The sequence below is a fragment of the Herpailurus yagouaroundi genome, unplaced genomic scaffold, assembly GCF_014898765.1.
Source record: "Herpailurus yagouaroundi ecotype Mexico unplaced genomic scaffold, PumYag 182, whole genome shotgun sequence".
In the NCBI taxonomy this organism is placed as follows: Eukaryota; Metazoa; Chordata; class Mammalia; order Carnivora; family Felidae; genus Herpailurus; species Herpailurus yagouaroundi.
Window position 1 is genome coordinate 9,723,008 of NW_024412413.1, and position 19,062 is coordinate 9,742,069.

The following is a 19,062-nucleotide window of genomic DNA, read 5'->3' on the forward strand; positions in this document are numbered from 1 at the left end:
CCCAGGCCTCCAGTTTCTGAGGGAAATCTGCAGAGAAACACAGCCTCTTAGGGAATCTATCGGTGCCTTTTCTAAAGTGTGTTGCTTCTTTTTTTTTTTTTTTTTTTTTGCTTTGCTGCCCATTCTGGCAGCTTCTGCGCTGTGAGGGCTGGTTCCCTGACCCTTCCTCTTTTGGCCGTGAAGGGGGCTGGCGCGCTACAGCAAGAGGGGTTCTGCCCGTTGGCCTTCTGTTTGAGGATATGGATCCTCGGGGCCCACCAGCCACCTGCAGCCCCAGATGGCGCCTCTCCCTGTGGCTGGCCCCCCCCATCTCTAGGTGATACACTCCCACTGCACAGCCCTTAACCCCTACTCCTGCCTGTGCCACGCCTTTGTCTAGCAAGACACCGGGTGTTAAAAACCCCGGTTCTGCCACCTGTTTGCTGTGACCTTAGAAAATTCCTTCTTCTCTCTGATCCTCAGATTCTCCATCTGTCAGATGTAAGGGGTGCGCACGGCGCTCCGAGGAGCCAGCTTGCCCCGTCGTACGGTGCCCTGGTGGCCTCCCGTCCCTGGCAAGCCTTGCCCCAGGGGAGGAGGCCCTTCCTGCTGTTGCAAGCTCGGCAGGCGCTACGTGAACAGAAGGCAGCACCTAACCTGGGATTTTTTTTTTTTTCTTTTGAAGTATATCTTCTATTCGAGATACCTAAGAGCTCACGTCTCTCACTTACAAAACACACAAATCTTAAATGTGCAGCTCAGTGCACACTTACGTGTGGACGAGAGCACCGCTGAGATCGAGAGCGGGACATTTCCAGTGTCCCTGAAGGCTCCTCCGGGACCCCTGGAGTCCCTACTTCCCCAGACTGCCGCATCCCTTTATGTCTGGTGTTTCTGTTGTACGTGATGGCTGACATTTGATCGTGGGGCAGGTGACAGTGGCTTGTGATTTTTTTCATGTCGTGTAGTGTTTTGGTGCATAGACACGCCTACATTTACTCACCCCTTCCCCTGTGGATGGACATCCGGGTGTTACAAATAAGGCTGCCATGAACATTCTTGTGACATCTTTTGGTGGTGATAAGCCCTTATTCCTCCTGGATACATCCCCAGGAGTGGGTGTCTGGGTCCCGGGAGAGACATTTACGTAGCGTTTAGGAGGTGATGCCAAACACTTGGCCGAAGTGGCAGTAAGCGCTTACATGCCCACCTGTGTGTGAAGCTTGCCAGCCTTGGTGTGGTTATTTTTAAAACCCTCCCCGTTCTGGTGGGCGTGCAGCGAACTCACTGTGGTTTTAATTTGTGTGTCTCTGATGACTCACGATGTTGAGCACCTTTTCTTCTGTTTATTGGCCATTTGGTGGAGTCCTTGCCTATGGGAGGCGGAAAAGGGTCAGGCAGGGGCTGGCGCTCCTCACCAGGTGACAGTGTGGTGGGGTTCCCCGAGGACAATCTCGGGCGCACGGTCCCCCCCATAGAACGCTAGCGGCAGGGGCTGAGACAGCCAGCCCGGGGTGGAAACACTTCTGTGCCCCCACATGCCCCTCATTTGACTCCAGGGGAAGCTGAGGCCCAGAGAGCCCGAGGGACTGAAGGCCACACAGCACGGCAGAAGCTGAGCTGAGCTCACAGCCAAGATTTTCTATTAAAATGGGCTGGGAGGGGGGGAGGGGGAGCCCCAGTCTTTGCAGTAGATGTTTGGCCCCGGGCCCAGAAGTATGTGGACAAGCAGGGCCTGAGAGGGAATTCTGTGGCGATGCAGCCCTGGACAGGGAGCACTTGAAGGGAGAGGCAAGGGAGCCTGGGGTTGGGGGTGACCTATCACTTAACTCCGAGGCCTCAGAGCCCAGGACCGAAGACCAGTCCGGCCTCTATGGCCTGCTTTCCTGCCCCTTCGCCTCTGGGTACGTTGGAGACACAGGGCCTGCTGGGAGAGGCCTGCCCTGACTCACCTTGACCCCTGCCGCCCCGCAGAGCCCGTGCCTCCATGAGGGCTCTTGTGCTGTCACACCCCCCCGGCGGCGGCGCCCCCCCCCCCCCCCCGCCCCAGCTGGGAGCACAGCCCATGCCTGGTGCAGGCCTCGTCCACCTCTGGAGCCATTGCACCTGTCACTCAGGAAGAGGCAGCAGGGCATAGGGTACCCTCTGTGCCAGCCTTTTCTAGGGGCCTTCCAACTGAGTCCCCATAAGCACCATGGGACTCTTAACTGCTCCCATTTCACAGGTGAGGACACGGAGGCTCAGAGAGGTTGACCTTGCCCGGTCACGCAGTGGGGATTTCCCTCTTGACAGCCGGCTCCAGCCCCCCCTCCCCACCCGCCCCACACAGTCACTACTCACTGTGCTCTCCTGCCCCTCAGTAGCCGCAAATAATAATAATAATGGTTATAACCATTTATCAGTCACTCATCGTGTGCCCGTCTTCATGTACGTTCTTTCATTTTGTCGTTACTTATATTCCAGAAGGTAGAGACTATTATTATCCCATTTTACTTATTTTTTTCTCATTTTTTTTAAAGTTTATTTTTGAGAGAGAAAGACAGAACGTGAGCGGGGGAGGGGCAGAGAGAGGGGGAGACACAGAATCCGAAGTGGGCTCCAGGCTCCAAGCTGTCAGCACAGAGCCCGGTGCGGGGGTTGAACTCACGAACCGCGAGATCATGACCTGAGCCGAAGCTGGACGCTTAACCAACGGAGCCACCCAGGTGCCCCATTATCTCCATTTTAGAGTTGAGGAAAGGAGTTGAGCAGCTTGTCCAGGGCCACAGATCTAGTAAGCGGGGAGCCTGGGAACGACGCTGGCCCGTCTGATGTGAGTCGTGCCTGTGCTCGTGACATCGAGTCGCCACAGCGTACGTGGATGGGTGGACGAATGAGTGAGGGAGGGACTGAGTGAATCGAGACCCTCGGTCGCTCCACAGAAGCCCTCTTTCTTCTCCCTTTGGAGCGTCTTAGATCAGGTGTGGGGAAAGCTGCCATCTGGTGGGTGAGCAGGCTTTGGCGGGGGGAGGTGGGGTGGGAACAGGAAGTGTGTTCTTAGCAGAAGGAACAGAATGTACGGAGGCCCTGGGGTGAGAAAGGAGCTGGGGGCCGTTGGTGACTTTAGGTGGGAATGAAGTGTAGCCTGCAGGGGTGGGGAGTGAGGGCTGAGCGTAGAGGGGCTGGGACTTTATCAGTGGGGGAAGGGAGCTGTTGAAGGATTTTCGGCAACACGGTTGGATTTGCAGTTAGGCGGCTGCCCCCGGCTGCGGTGTGGAGAAGGGCCGGCGTAGGAGCCGAGGTGACGGTGGCCCGGACTAGAGAGGGACAGAGGAGCCAAGCAAGGCTACCATTAAGCAGGGTTAGATTCTACGCTCAAAGACTGCTTTTGGACTTTTGCCTGTTTTGTTTTTTTTTTTTATCTTGAGAGAGAGCGAGCGAGCGAGCGAGCAGGGGAGGTGCAGAGAGAGAGAGAGAGGGAGAGAGAGAATCCCAAGTAGGCCCCACACCACCAGCGTGGAGCCCGACGTGGGGCTCAAACCCGCGAACTGTGAGCTCATGACCTGAACTGAAACCAAGAGTTGGGCATTTAACCGACCCGAGCCACCCAGGCGCCCCTTTCCTGCTTTCGTTTTTGTTTTTGTTTGAAAAGAAAATCAATGCAGAGTATCTGAGACCTACACGCAGGTATGAAGAACCCCGTCCAGGCAGGGATCCGGGCTCAAGAAGTACCAAAACGTTTACAGCCAGCTCACGCCCCTGAGAGCCTCCCAACTCCCAGCCCCAGACCGCCCATCCCCGAGAGAGGGTCACCACCCCCGAGAGAGGGTCACCACCCCCGAGAGAGGGTCACCACCCCGAGAGAGGGTCACCACCCCCGAGAGAGGGCCACCACCCCTGAGAGAGGGCCACCTCTGTCCCGAACTTGTATCCTTCTCGCCCCCTGTGTTTCTTCCTGCTTTTACAAATCCATGATCCGGTTTCGAATCGTTGCAACTTTGTATAAACGGTATGTAGCTGTTTTCTGAGACTTGCTTCTTCTCTCACTCTAATGGTTAAACAAACAGATTTATGGTCGGAGTTGGAGCAGGGTGGGTCCCTTCAAGAGATAATCAGGTAGTAATTATAATAATATCATCCACACTTGCAGAGCCCTCCGTAGGCCAGCTCTACCCTAAGGGCATTATGTAACTCAATTATCACTAATATGCTAGGAGGTATTATTATTGCTGTCCCCTTTCGGCTGGGAAAACCGAGGCACAGCAGCTGTACATAAGGTCACCGGGCTGGTGGAACCCAGCTGAGCCCAGCAGAGTCACACGAGACTTGGGGGTGGTCAGGTGGGGAGGTGAGTGAAGCTGGTTCTTTTCCACCCGCCCCGGGTGCCCCTGGAGCCGGGCCCTGCGTTGTCCGCGGGGTGGGGGGATGGGGGGTGAGCTGTGCACTGAGGTCCAGCACCCTCCGTCTGCTCCCCACAGGAAAGGAACAGACCCCACGTGGGGACAAGGCGGCTGGGGTCTTCCCTGCATCCTCCCAGCCTCAGAGCCACCCGGCCTGGGCAGGTCCCTCCCATCCGGGCCCCCTCTGTGAGGCTGCCGCCACCACCCCCCCCCCCCCGGCCCCACGGTCTCACATAGCCTTCCAGACCCTCCCAGCCTTTTCGTGGCCACTAGAACCACTTCCGCTGGCCCCCCTGGCAGGCAGGGCGGCCGGCATCGTGCCCACTTGGCAGCCCGAGACCCACACTGCGAGGGAAGAATGGGAACAGCTTCTGGAATCAGAAGGGCCTGGGCTGGGGTTCTTGCACCTCACTGTCTCAGTTCCTCCATCTGTAGAGTGGGCCTCCTCACCTCCCCAGATCGCCGAGAGGGCTGTGAAGTGTTCGCGCGGTGCTTCCCTGGTGCGGGACCTGGCACGCGGTAGTGACAGCAGTGACGGCGGCGAGGACAACTCCTCTGCCCGCCTCCTCCCTGCAGAGCGCTAATGAGCCCAGCCCGTTAGCGCTAAGCTGGACCGGGACCCCAGCGCTGGCTCAGGGCCTGTGCGCTTACACCGAACCCCACGCAGACTCCCAGCGCAACAGCCTGTGGGCTCGGAGCCCCCCTTTTCCTGCCTCTTCGGGACCTGAGTGGGGGGTGATGGCATCATCATCCCTCCCCCCCACCCTGGGCCAGGGGCCCGATTGGCATCAGCCGGGAGCCCACGCGGCACAGCCTGAGCCCGCAGCAGATGGGGAAAGTGGGGGGGAGTCGTGTTCTTCTGATTCAGACACTGGGGTGGGGAGGGGGCCGCACACGATCTGGAGAGCCCACCTCCTCCCTGGCCTTCCTGCCGGCGGCAGAGCTGGTGGCTCCGACAAAAGAACAGCTTGCACGCCCGCTCACCGCAGCGTCTGTGTAAATAGCACTAGACGTCCTGTTCCTTCCTGCCAGGCCCCTTCTCCCTCCGCGGGAGGAGGACGCTTTGCTAGAGAGCGCCAGAGGTATCGGCTTTGCCCGGCCCCGCTGCTGTAGAAAATTCAGAAGGACCTCTGCCTCAGTTCCCCCATCGGTGAAATATGGGGGCAGTAAGAGTACCAACCAAAAAGGGCGGCTGTGAGGACTGAGGAGTAAATACACGTGCAGTGCCAAGGATGGGCCTGGCACGCGGTCTCAGATGTGTGCCCTTCGTGCCAAGCTTGGCACTGTGGAAAGAGGGAAACTGAGGATAGAGGGTGCCAGAGCCCAGAACACCCAGTGAGAGCCGCCCCCCCCCCCCCGGCATTGGTCCAGGGAAGCTTCTGGAGGTAGTGAGCTCTTCGTCGGCCGATATATCCAAGGCTCACAGTTTGCGTTCTGCTCTCATAGTCCGCGAGGGCCTGTTACTGCTCTCTGCCATCGTTACATCTGTCCTGGGGCTGGTTGTCCCCATTTTACAGAAGGGGAACCTGAGGCTTTGTTTTTAGTCACCCCGAGTCAGGATTCGTAGGCACCCAGGGAGTCAGCAGGAGCCCTCCAGATAGGACATGGGAGGTTCGTGTAACGGGTGGGGTCAGGTGCGCTGGAGCTGCTCATCCCTCGCCCGCCCACCTCCCTCGGCCTGCAGCCCAGCCCGGCCCGGCCGGCCAAGCAAGCGACTACACAGAGGACGGACGGATGGATGGCTGTGCCCTCTTATGTGGGACGTGGTGGGGGATAAAGGTGGCTTGGTCTGGGCCCTTCTCCTGCCCACCGTCATTTAATCCTGACCACAGCTCTGCAAGCTGGGCATTCCAAGTCCTTATTTTACAAATGAGGGAAAATGACCCCAGAGAAGTTAGCCCACCTGCCCCCATTCTCAAGGTGGAGTGACAGAACCACGCGTCAGTCCCCCTCCCCCAGCTCCTCAGCGTAAGGTCCTGGCAGCTTCTCTCAGGCACCGCCCTCCCCCACCCCCAGCGCTTTGAGGCGGGGGACACGTTTACCCCCTCATCACATGGCCAGAAAACAAGGCTCAGAGAGGCGAAGGGATCCACCCAGTCTCACCCGGCAAGTGGGCTGGGCCAGTGGGGGCCAGGGAGGGGTGCTTGCCCCAAGCCGAGGGGCCGTCCCTGCGAGGCACAGGGCACCTTGGTTGTCCATTTGACCCTCAGCTGTCTCTCCAGCACCCCGTGCCCTGCCCGCGGTAGGCGCTCACCATTTACTCGCTCACTTACAGATTCGTGAGAACTCAGTGAGCTCGGGTCTGGGGCTAAGCCTGCGGACAAGGCCCGGGGCTGACTGAGCGGGAACTGCCTGGGCCTCTGGGGATGTGGAGGAAGCCAAGGGGACAGAGAAGGTCTAATTTGGCTCCTAGAAGCTCGCTGAATTATTAATTTTCTACTGATGCTCCCGTTGCCTGCCAGAGACTACCCCCTCCCAGAGTCTGGACGTGTGGCCTTGCCTGCCTTCTTCCACCCCAGAAGGGGCTTCCTCCAGCAGGAGAGGGGGAGGAGAGCCCTCCCCCCCCCGGCGGGGGGCCCCCCCCCGGGGGGGGGGGGGGGGGCCCCCCCCCCCCCCGCCCCCCCCCCCCCGCGGGCTCCTGTCCCAATTCTCCTGCCCCCTGGGGTCTTAAGACAGGAAAAGGGGGACTCTAAACACTTCGTCCTCACCCCAGGCAGGATGAGGGTGTCAGAGACCAGCTTAGAACACTCTGCCCTAGACAGTAATTGCAATAACCAGGCTCTGTTCATTGGCATTAACTGCCCAATCATCCCCCAACCCTTCTAAATAGATACGCGTGTCCCCTGTTGCTTGTGAGGAAACAGGGTTTCAGAGAGGTGGAGGCATTTGCCTAGGGTCACACAGCAGATTGGTTCTTGAGCTGGATTTGGGCCCCGGGTTGTCCGACTCCAGAGCCTGTGACTTGAACCACATGCTACTCTGGAATGGGCGCACCATTGCAGCTCTATTCCAGAAGCCCCTGGTTTGTGCCCCTGCATCTATCTGCCCGGTGCCCACGCAGAGCCTCTCACCGTCTTAGAGAAGCTTGCCAAGTGAATGAGTGAAGACTATCCATTCCTTTAAAGACCCATCCGTGTCCAGTCTTTCAGTTAAGAAGGGCTCAGCAGTGGCTCTCAGCCCCGATGGCAACATCAGACCCACCCAGGGAAGCTTTCAGAGCTCTCCACTGCCGGCCCCCCGACCCCACCATAGGCTGACATGTTCTTGAGGTCAGCTCACCATCACTTTGCATAGGGAGACGCTGAGGCTCACCTGGGGTCAATCACCAGGGGTGGGTGGTAGGCATCTCTGAGCCCCGTGTCTCTTTCCTTCCTCCCTGCAAGTGACCTCACATGCCCCCCTTTTTTTTCTGCCCCGTAAGCAGCAGGAGCTCCCGGCCCGTGTGAACTTCTCAGCCGCCCCAGCCCCTGCGCCCGCGGTGCCCACCGCCCTGCACTCCAAGATGGATGAACTGGAGGGCCAGCTGCTGGCCAAGGTGCTGACCCTGGAGAAGGAGCGCATGGCTTTGAGTCACAGCAGCCACCGGCAGCGGCAGGAAGTGGAGAAGGAGCTGGATGCGCTACAGGACCGCGTAGCCGAACTGGAGCACGGTGGGTCCTGGGCCCCGCAGAGGGCATAGCAGGCGAGGCCTTGGTTCTCAGATGGGTCCTCAAAGTGGCAGATTCACTCGAAAACGTTTTTATGCTCTCCAGAGACTAAAGCTAGATGGGATGGCGGGGGAGGAGGCTGCAGAACCCAAGAGGGTGAGAATAATTGGGGAGTATCATCAGGATTATTATTTTTAACGGTTAGCGTTTTCTGGCACTTACGTTCTGGGAGTGGGCTAAGTACGTGACACGTCAGCTGGGTTAACCTTCACAAACCACACAGGGATGGTGTGTTATTATCCCCATTTCACAGAAAAGGAAACCGAGGCTCAGAGAGGTCAAGTGACTTGTCCAACGTCACACAGCCAGTGAATGGTGGATCTGAACCTCAAAGTGGGTCTCCTGCCAAAGTCCGTGCATTTAGCCACCCCACAAAATAGCACCTTCAGTGAATCCAGATTTTGTCACTTGTTAAACACCTGGGCCTGGCGCTTCCAGGGGTCAGGGTAATGGGTAGTCCACAGGTATGAGCATCAAGGGGACCTGGCTCCGGGCTCCACAGCTGTCACTGGCTTGCGCTGAGACTTTTGAATTTTGCTTCCTTTCCTCAGGCCTCGTTTTTCTCATCCGAAATACGGGGATTTAGGACTCAGGAGGTCTCAGGGAACTTTCATCTTTGAAACCTTGGGAGGAGCATCCTGTAAGAGGCTTACAGACAAGTTAGGGGGAATCCTGAGTAATTATCTGGGACTGGCTTAGATGGGGACAGAAGTTTCAGAGAAGGAAATCCAAGAGGCTGAAGGAGGTGAGCCTCAAGCTAGTCCTTGCAGGGAGAGGTAGAGTCAGTTGTGGAGTGGAGGGGCCATAGCAGGGGCACAGCTGAAGGCAAGGCTTGGCCTGGTGGGTTTCCGGCTGGAGCACAGAGACAAGAAAGGCAAACTCCTCCCTCCTCAGTCCTGCCACTGGCCCCCCTATACTGCATCTTCTAAGGGATTGGGGGAAATGCCCCCTCCAGCGGCTGTCGGGCAGAGAAGAGGGAGGCAACTAGGCTAGATGTCTGTATGCCTGTGGGCAAGTCCCTTCTTGGGACTCGACTTCCTCATCTATGAAACAGGCTTCAAGGGACCGTCACCGAGCCCCTTCCTCTCTTACCACGATGCATCATCACATCAGCCTTCACCCCAAGCCCCAACCGAACCTGGGAACCTGGGTCCACCATTCCCAGCCCTAACCCCCTAACCCCAGCCCTCAACAACCATCTGGAGGAGGGGAACTCCTATCCCAGAGGTGGGTGTGGTGGGTGTCACCCCCCTGCCCATAGAGATGGCGACTCCCCAGTCTGCCCCTGCAGAAAGCCCTCTAATACTTAAGGCATAGAATCCCTGAAACTCTGTGCTGCCCTGGATATCAAGGAATCCCAGGATGATCCTGTTCAGATCCCAGCTTTGCCACTTACTAGCTGTGTGGCCTTGAGAAGATTACCTAATCCCTCTGTGCCAAGGTTGCCTCATCTGTAAACTGAGGATTATAACAGTGTCCACCTCATAGGGCTGTCATAAGAATGAAGGAGGTCATGTATGTAAAGGCTCTTAGGACAGTGCCTGCCATGCAGAAGGCACTGTAGAGTGCTTGTTAAATAAACAGGCAAAGAGGGGCACCTGTGTGGCTCAGTTGGTTAAGCGTCCAACTTTGGCTCAAGTCCCGATCTCACAGTCTGTGAGTTCAAGCCTCGCATTGGGCTCTGTGCTGACGGCACAGAGCCTGCTTTGGATTCTCTGTCTCCCTCTCTCTCTCTGCTCCTCCCCTGCTCATGCTCACTCCCTCTCTCTCTAAAATAAATATTTAAAAAAGTAAACAATAGGCAAAGAACCCCAAACAATGATCATCGGAATAGTTAACATTTGTCGAGCATTTACTCTGGGCCAGGCCCTTTACATAGTTTGTCCCACTCAACCCTCACACAAGCCTGAGAGGGAGGAAATCTTATTTATGCCATTTTACTGAGCAAACTAGGGCCGAGAGAGGTGAAGTTGAACTGTGGAAGGTCATGTGGCTGGGAAGTGTGGAGCCCGGATTTGAACTCAGGACGTCTCAGGTCCAGAGCCCTTGGACCTTAACCACACCCGTCAACACAATGGCAGGGTAGAAAAGGCTGCAAATGCATCTGGTACATGGCAGATGTCCAGGGACTAGTAGCCCTCATTCTACAGTCCGCGCTGCCCATCCCCATCAGTGGCCACTGATCCCCACCATGACCACCTTGCCCACCCCCCTCAGGGTCCTCAGCCTACAGCCCCCCAGATGCCTTCAAGATCAGCATCCCCATCCGCAACAACTACATGTACGCCCGCGTGCGGAAGGCCCTGCCTGAGCTCTACGCCTTCACCGTCTGCATGTGGCTGCGGTCCAGGTCGGGTGGCAATGGCCAGGGCACACCCTTCTCCTACTCCGTGCCCGGGCAGGCCAATGAGATTGTGCTGCTGGAGGCGGGCCACGACCCCATGGAACTGCTGATCAACGACAAGGTGAGTGGAGGCTGGGCAGAATGGGAGGAAAGTGGGGGGCCGGGTGACCCTTCCAGGAGCACCTGCACTGTGCTGGGTCCCAAGCCTGCGGGCCCTTTGAGTTCTCCTGCTCAGCAGCTTCAGCACATATGAAATGCCTACTGTGTGCCAGGCTGGGTTCTAGGAGTACAAAGACAAGCCAGACCTGGGGCTGGCTGCAGAGGGGCCTGGATCCGAGAGCTGTAAGTGATGGCGTGTCCATTTACAGAGGAGACCTGTGGGGCTTCCCCAGTGACCCAGCTGTAGGAACATGGCTACAGATGTCTGTCCCAGGGCGCTGTCTCTCTCATGGGCAAAGAGAGAAGCCAATGAGGCCCAAGGAACTACTTGAGGAGGGAGCGCTGGTGGACTCCTTGCCCCCGTCCTCCTCTGCAGCTCCCCCTCTGCCGCCCTCCTCATAGGGAGAGTAGAATGGGCCATGGTCAGGCCTGAACGCTGGATTTGAATTCTGGTTCTGCTGCTTACCCTCTGTGTGACATTAGACTGGTCACTTACACACCCCGTGCCTCAGTTTCCTCATCCGCCAAGGAGGACTGGCAGTAGTCTCTACCGTGGGGCTGTGGTGAGAAATGAGTGGCTTACATACATGTAAAGGGGTGTGAGCAAGCCTAACATTTAACATGCTTTGAGCCATGTGAGCTGTTATTATTCCAGGCCCAGTGCTCATAAGCACTTTACTCACATTCTCACCCTTGACCCTCCCAACAGCACTGGGAGGTAGGCACCCTTATCATTACCATTTTGCACATGGAGAAGCTGAGGCTCAGAGAGAGCAAAGAATGCACACAGGCCCACACAGCTGGTGAAGGGGTGCTGATATGATTCGCGGTTTTGGGCTGCAGAACCCCCCTGTGAACCCCTCCACCGTTCTATCCTTGGGCCACCCATCTTCCCCATGCCTGGACCCCCAGCCCCACAGCCCTCCCTGCGCCTATCTGCAGGGCAGGACAAGGACATGGGGGAGTGGTGTGGCAGGGGCACGGTGATTGAGCAGAAGAGGGAGTGTCTTATCACCCTCATTCCCCTCAAATATCCTCCTTCACCTGCCATATTGCTTTGGGATTTGCAGCCATGGTGGTCTTTTAAGGCCCCCCTGGAAATGTAGGCACCACCTACCACACCCACTCGTGACCAGCCCACAGCCACATAGATCTGCTAGGAGTGGTTGTCACCCATCAGAACCCAGCTCAGCAGGAGGTGTCTTTCATGGGTGTCCTGGAGGAGGATGAAGAAGAAGGAGATGGGCCCAGGGGACAGGAGTTTCTCTTGTAGCCCAGTAGGTCTTAAGAAGCCTAGGGTAGCTGGACAACATCTAGATCCTGCTGCCATGTCCCCTTCATACACCCCCTGGCTGCCATCCTTGGCCCTGTGCTGCAAGCTCAGCACTCAGGTCTCTGCGGAAAGGATTCAGCACCCTGGACAGGGCAGTGGCCAGTGCTATTCCAGGAACGTCAAGAGTCCTTTTGAGGGTCAACTTCAGGGATTACTCCGGTCTCCTTTGATTCCAGCCTCTTAGCCTTTGCTGCTACTGTGCCCCCAACTTGCTGGGATGGTCAGATGCATTGTCCTTCCAGATGTGTTTGAATACCGTGTCTGCTGTTCCCACACCTGCCTCTTCCTATGGGCCTTCACAGCCTCTGTACCTCCCAAATGGCCCCTGGTCTTTTGTCTTGTAATGTTGCCCTGAAGCTCTTCCCTCCCGTGCAGACTCAGACTCATTTATAGCTGAGACCGGATCCATATCCCCAGTGTCCAGAACAAGGCCTGGCCCCAAGCAGGCCTCAGATAGTGTTGTATTCAAGTGTGATCTCAGAACTAGGTGATGAAAGAGCCCCTCGGGAGTCCCAAATCCACAGGCAGCAAGTACCTTTCATCTCACGGGCCAATTTGAGTCAATCACCAGCGGCTTTCCCAGAGCCCCGTGGTAGGAAAGATCCCAAGGCTGAGCCTAGGTTCGTAATTGATTAGCCATGTCTGCCTTGGGTGGAGGAGCCAGAGGTGGCCACACATTTGCCACCCTTTGCCTGACCTCCTTACTTCACAGATGAAGAACTGAGGCCCAGGGAGGAAAGAGCAGCCTCCCCAAGGTCCCACGGGAGGTTGGTTGGGAGAGCCAGGGCTGGGTGCCAGTGCCCAGCCTCAGAGTCCAAGGCTCATTCCGCCACTGCCAGTGTGAGCCCAGCTGCGTGCCAGGCACTGTGTGAGGTGTTCAGAGATGGTGAGATGTGGCTCCCGCCCCGCACCCTGTAAGAGGGTGAATAAACTAGCTGGAAACACCTGAAAACCAGTACCGAAGAGTCCCTTGTGATCTGAGAGAAGCTGCCTGGTTGAGTTGTGGGGAAAGAAGGAAAAGCGGTCCGAAAGATGCTGGGCTGGGAGGAGCGGGAGGGTCAAGCCTTGGGCCAGTCCCTGGAGAGAAGAACATGGGTCTCCTGGTCCCCCCGCCTCCTCACTGGTCCAGCCTTGGGACTGTGGCACCTCTGACCCGGGGTCGCGGGACCTATGTCCAGGTGGCCCAGCTGCCTCTGAGCCTGAAGGACAATGGCTGGCACCACATCTGCATCTCCTGGACGACGAGGGACGGCCTGTGGTCTGCCTACCAGGATGGGGAGCTGCAGGGCTCCGGTGAGAACCTGGCTGCCTGGCACCCCATCAAGCCACATGGAATCCTTATCCTGGGCCAGGAGCAGGTAAGGCCCAGGGTGGTATGGGGGCATGAGGCCTAAGTAAGATATCTCACTCACCCAGGGCCCCTGAGAAGGAGGGGTTAGGTAGAGGGACCCTAAGAGCACAGCAGTGATCGCTCAGTCTGACCCAGCCATTCTGCAGGTGGGCAAACTGAGACCCAGAGAGACTAGAGACCTGCCCAAGGGGCTGGAACCTTGGGGACAGGGCTGGAACTTGGGGACGGGGCTAGAACTCTGGGGACGGGGCTTCAGCAGGACCTGGGCCCTGATTGAGTCAGCCTGCCTGTCTTTCCCCCTGCCTCACTCCATGTCTCTCTCCTTTCTCTGCTCCTCTCTTGGCCCAGGATGCCCTGGGTGGCCGGTTTGACGCCACTCAGGCCTTCGTGGGTGACATCGCCCAGTTTAACCTGTGGGACCACGCCCTGACACCTGCCCAGGTCCTGGGCATTGCCAACTGTACCGGGCCACTGCTGGGCAACGTCCTTCCCTGGGAAGACAAGCTGGTGGAGGCCTTCGGGGGTGCAAAAAAGGCTACCTTTGATGTCTGCAAGGGGAGGGCCAAGGCATGAGGGGCCACCTCATCCAGGGTCCCTCCCTTGCCTGCCATTTTGGGGACCTTATTTTGGGGGCACACATTCCCTCCTCAGCCTACCCACACACTGCCCCCCCTCCTGCCCCGCTCCTGGCCGTGCCTCCTGTTTCCCCCACCTATACCTACACCTCCAGAATGCCCTGCCCTGCTATGGCTGTCCCCTACCCCCACTTGGACGGGGACAAGCAGCTCAAGCCAACAGGTCAAGCCTGGGGTGAGTCCGGGACCTGGTGGAGGGTGGGTAACAGTGCCCACAGCTCTGTCCGCTCTCTTGGCATTAGACTAGAGCTGTCTCTTACCCCCACCCACCCTGGCCCATCAGCCATGTCTGATTCCACTGATCTCAACAGCACATCCCACCGGGGTGGGGGGGGGGGGGGGGGGGGGCGGCGGGAAGGGCCTGCTATCTCAGTGCGCCTGTCCCCCATGCAACAGGCCTGGCCCCATCCCCTTCAGGGCCACAACAAGCTCTAGAGCTGTCCCCTCAGCCTAGAAGGGCATGACAGAGACATAGGAGACTCAGACTCACCCCTCCTCCATCTTCCCACCAGTTGCCCCTGAAGGGGCAACGGGAATTTGATGGAGCCTCCCGCACCCTCTCTTCTTCCTCTTTCCTTGTTTCTTTGTGTGCAGTGGTTTGAATGTTGGTTCCACGCCTGGCCCACCCCCACCTCAATTTCCAGGACATTCCCTTCCCGGCTCCAGCCTGAGGGATCAAGACCCTAGGAGGCCAAAAGGCCATAGTCACCCCTTGTGCTCGCCCACGTGTGTGCTAAGTGGCAGGTCGCCTCTCCTCCTCCGTGCCCAGGACAGGACCTGGGCCACTTCAGCCTGGCCTAGGAGCAGCTTGAGGCAGAGGCACTGCGCCCTGGGACCCAGGCTATGGCAGAGTCGCATTACCTAGCCCTTCTGCATGGCCCTGCAGCCTCTGGGGGAAGGAAGGCAGGAAAGAACTGAGCAGGCAAAGAGGGGAGAAGGGTGGAGTGGTGTGCAGAGCGCTGGATGAGAAGGAGGAACCCATGGTTCCTAGCCAGCCCCGCTGCTAACCTGCCGTGTGGCCTTCTGTAAGTCCCTGCTCTCTCTGGGCTCGTCTTCCTCATTTGTGAGCTGAGGCCCTTGCTGTGGTCATTGCTGAGAGCTCTCCAGATCAAACGTGAGATTGTCTGTGATTCCACGTGGACGGGGTGGGGCCAGCCTGAAGCTGCCTAGCAACCAGGGGACGTAGCAGGGGTAGATTCTGAGAGTTGGCAGCAGATGGGATCATGGGCTGGGCATGGGTCAGGGTCAGCAGCTGGCTCCAGAGAGTCAGGGGCAAAGGCAAGGGACTAGGCAGGCCAACTTCATGCACAGATTGTAAAAACCAGCTTTTCTGGATTCCCACCGCCCCCCCCCCCATCCCGCCAGCCTGGCACCCTTGCCTGTTTGAGAGTGTCTCACCCTGAGTCCTCACCGATTCCCCCAAGAGAGGAGAAGGATGTAAAAGCTGAGTTAAAGCCACCCAGTCTGACCTCTTGCTTGTATAGCTGGGGAAGCGCTCAGAGAGGTCAAATGACTTGCACAGGATCACAGAGCCCAATGGGGCAGAGCCAGGACTAGAACCCAGGGCTTCTGAATCCCTCTTCAGGGCTCTTCCCCTCCTATGCCATTCTGCCTGTCCATGAGTGTCTTCGAGTCCAGCCTTCGCCTGAGAGGATGGACGTTTGGGAGGTCAGAATGCTTTCCAACACGAACATCTTCCCTGATGACGCACAGAAACATCTTGGCGCCCGGCCCCGCCAGGAAGTAGGGGGGAGGACAGGTGTGATCTCCAAGCACTCTGGGAGGAATGGAAAGCTGAAAAGGCAGGTGTCCCTTCTGCCAGTCACCTACCAGGTGTCTGGGCAGCTGCAGGCTACCGGGCTCGAGCAGGTACAGGTGCCTTTTGTCCCGCTTTCTGTTCCCCGTCTCTGCTCCCCGCCAGCACGTAACCTGAGGCATGAGCTGTAGGCTGTGGGGCCGTTGCTGTGGAGGCTTCTCCAAAACTTGTTGCCGCCACCTCCCAGATCCTTGTTTCCATTTCAAGAGCACAGATAGACCGTTGGGCACCTCCAGCCCAGCTCCCCCTAGAAGCAGCAGCGATGGCACGCTTCTGCCAGAGACTGCTGAGACCTAGGTTGCCCCGGTAACAGCCAATGACATCAGCCCAAGTGCTGGGTCAAGCGTCTCTTAAGGACATATGCTGTTGCTGGGGTGACAGCGGAATTCAGAACTCCGATTTCGGGGACACTGGGCCTTATTGGGTTTCTGTTATTGTTTTTAAGGAAGCAGCTTTTGTGGAGGCCTGGGGGGAAAGAAAGGGTCTTAGGAGGAAAGTGACAGAACTTGTTTGATGGCTGAGCCCACCCAGAGGCGTCCTCCCAAGTCCTTTATGCTTTGTCATGGTCATAATGAGACATCTGACCTCGGTCCTGGGCTGAGTCACCCTGGTCAGCCCTCCAGAGGGAACAGGAACAAACCCGAGGCGTCAAGGTGCAGGCTGTGAGTCCGGGCCATCGGCGAGTGGCCTGGGTGATCATTCCCATTCCAGGAAGATGCAAGCCTGCTGTCCCCACCCCTCCTTCATCCGTGGACCGCTCTTCGCCTCTGCCCAAAGCCTGCCGTTTGGACTCCAGTTTTGGTCTTGTTCAGCTGCTCCTGGGCACAGCCGAGAAGACGGGGAAGGAGGAGCTAGAAATGTCGCTCGGTTGCGTCCCTGAGCTGCTGTGGCTAACGACGGTGCCAGGGCCCGTGTTCCTTACAACCTTGTCAGGCGCTGCGCTGAGCACCTCGCATCATCTCATTTATCGTCCCAACGCAGTTATGAGGTTGGAACGGTTTGGGGCCCCGTTATACAAGGGAGGGAACTGGGGCACAGAGAGGTTAAGTAACTTGCCCAGTGTCAATCAGCTGGCAGAAGACGGAGTCCAGCGTTCAAACCAAACAGGTTGCAAAGGCACGGGCACCCCTGCTCTCTGTAGGGAGTGACACTTAGCATCGTTGCTCCGGGTGGATTTTGGCCTGAAGAGATGCTGGACCCCATTCACTACCCTCACAGGGTTTGTGATGGAGGCAGAGGCCCGGGATGGGCTGGCCCCAGGGCCAGGGTCCCCTTGGGTGGAGCCATGGGAGGGGTCTCAGCCCCTTCAGGGAACATGTGCCTCTGAAGTGTGCCTGCCACCTCAGCCCTCCTGGCTAGAGTTTCCAGGAGAAATGGAAGGGAAGAGGAAGCTGGATGGTCTCCCAAGTGTCCCAGGCAGGGAAGGGGGAAAATGATGTTTCTCAAACTCCTGCTTTGGGCCAAGCCCTGCGCCAGGTGCTTCACAGCTCTTATCTGCCAATCTCCCCACCTTTGTGGCACGTTGTACCCCCAGTCAACATCCCAAGGGGGCCGATCACCTTGCCATAATTGCGCATGACCTTGGACCACAGCTTTGGGCAGGAAGGATTCTTCAAGAGGCCCACGCCTCGTTTTACAGATGAGGGAAGGTGAGCGCCCCTCAGGGCCACCCGGCCAGGACCCTTGGAGACCTGATCTCAGCTTTCTGACTCCCCACAACGCAGTGGCCCCTACCCCCGCCCCCCCCCCCAAAATTGGGTCCTTGCTCCTCTACATTTCCCAGCACCTTGCCCTGAGCAGACTGGAGAAGGGGTCCCCTCCCAGAGATGGGATCATTCTCTTCCCCTCTGTCACAGCTGCCTGCCACCCCAAATCCCACCTCACCCCTGCTGGGTGGGGAAGGGGCTCGTGTGGGCCCAGGCTGAGCAGTGAGTGAGCGCGTCCAGCTGTCCGACACTGTGAAACTATTGCACCCTCCTGGTGACCCACCGCCCCCTTCTCCTTGCCCAATTTTGTACATAAAGTGACATGAGATGCAACGTGTGTGTGTGTGTGTGTGTATGTGTGTATGTGTGTGTATGTGTACGTGTGTGAGCTATGTCATGGGTTTTTGTTACTTTTTTGTTTTTGTAAATTTGAATGTTCAAAATAAACAATGTTTACTCTGAGGCTCTTCTTCCAAGGGTGAGCTAGCCTGGGGTGCCGGGCGGGACAGAGCAGGTGGTACGTTGATGTCCCACAGCCGCACCCAACCCCACTTTTGCCTCTCAAACGAAGAGTCCTGCCAGCTCCCAGGTGCAGACACACCCCGTTTCCCAGGATTTATGCAGGAAGGATGTTAAGTCCCACATGGAAAGTGTCCCAGTTCTGATAACTGGGCTTTGGCCTCATTCCCGACATCCCATCCCCACCTCGTGCCCCAGTTTTGGGAACCAGGTCCCTGACTTGTTCCCTGAGACCCAGTCTGCCTGAATCACTTGCCTGGACCCCCAGAGCCTTGCTTCCCTTGGGTCCTAGAGAGATGGGGTAGGAGAGAGGGAGGGACTCAGTTGTATTTCAGCCTGCCCCTGCTCCACAGTCTACCTGGATCCCTGTGACTCGTTCGGCCTCTAGGCTGGACTCTTAGTGTCAGCATCTGCTGCCCCCACGCCCCCTTCCAGCACCCACGCTACCCCCAGGAGGCCTTGATCTGGTCCCCAGCCCTCCCTGTCCACCCCATCTTAGGGGCGCGGCCTCCATTCTCCTGCTCCATCAATGTTGTCACTGCTCGTAGCTGGGCCACGTCCTCAGACAGCCCCTGTGAAACGCCAAGGGCCCAATCGGGTCGGGGGGGGGGGTCACTCCAGTAGGACATGCCTTCCCAGACTTTTCCAAAGTTTCCCAGATTTCCCAGATACCCCCGTGAGGACCGGAGGGTATATAGCCGGAAGCAGCACTTGAAACAGGAAAAATGTATCTGAGGCTTGTCTGAAGAACTCATGTGCTTCCTTCATTCTCCGAAATGAATCCAGATTTGTTTGAAAATACTGCTTTTAATTACTTTCCACTGAACAGAACGAAGCTGCCGGCAGATACTTTGTTTATCCTCTCTCGTCCTGATTTACTTACAAACACCCTCTCTCCCTCTGTCCCACTCAGCAGGCCGTGCCCAACCCCGGTGTCATCCCTCTGCCCACCTGCTTCGTGCCAGCACCTGCCCAGCTGAACCCCGAGGCAGAAAAGCACGGGGCTCTCTGACCCGCGCTGACGCTCATTTTAAACCCATGGCCGGAGATCTCCAAGAGGCATTTCTGCCCGCCCCGCGATCTTAGCACCTGCCTTGTGTGAGGGGCTTGCTCGCCAAAATGGCTAAAAAATCA

The 19,062-nt window shown here is 57.5% G+C and overlaps 1 protein-coding gene across 1 annotated transcript; it reads left to right on the forward strand.

Moving 5' to 3' along the window:
- The first annotated feature begins 239 nt into the window (after positions 1-239).
- NPTXR (neuronal pentraxin receptor) lies at positions 240-17,871 on the forward strand. The gene is made up of 6 exons (XM_040491825.1): positions 240-316; positions 798-828; positions 7,780-8,008; positions 10,283-10,530; positions 13,080-13,259; positions 13,601-17,871. Exons 1-6 carry the CDS (start codon positions 240-242, stop codon positions 13,823-13,825), a joined length of 990 nt encoding a protein of 329 aa, XP_040347759.1. The 3' UTR covers positions 13,826-17,871.
- The last annotated feature ends 1,191 nt before the right edge of the window (positions 17,872-19,062 follow it).

Bases quoted from the DNA above. Each gene is read 5' to 3' on its own strand.
- NPTXR (XM_040491825.1), top strand. From the start codon at position 240: ATGGATCCTCGGGGCCCACCAGCCACCTGCAGCCCCAGATGGCGCCTC. The intron at 829-7,779 runs GTCCCTACTTCC...CTGCCCCGTAAG, and splicing joins GCTCCTCCGGGACCCCTGGA to CAGCAGGAGCTCCCGGCCCG. The intron at 13,260-13,600 runs GTAAGGCCCAGG...CTCTTGGCCCAG, and splicing joins TTATCCTGGGCCAGGAGCAG to GATGCCCTGGGTGGCCGGTT.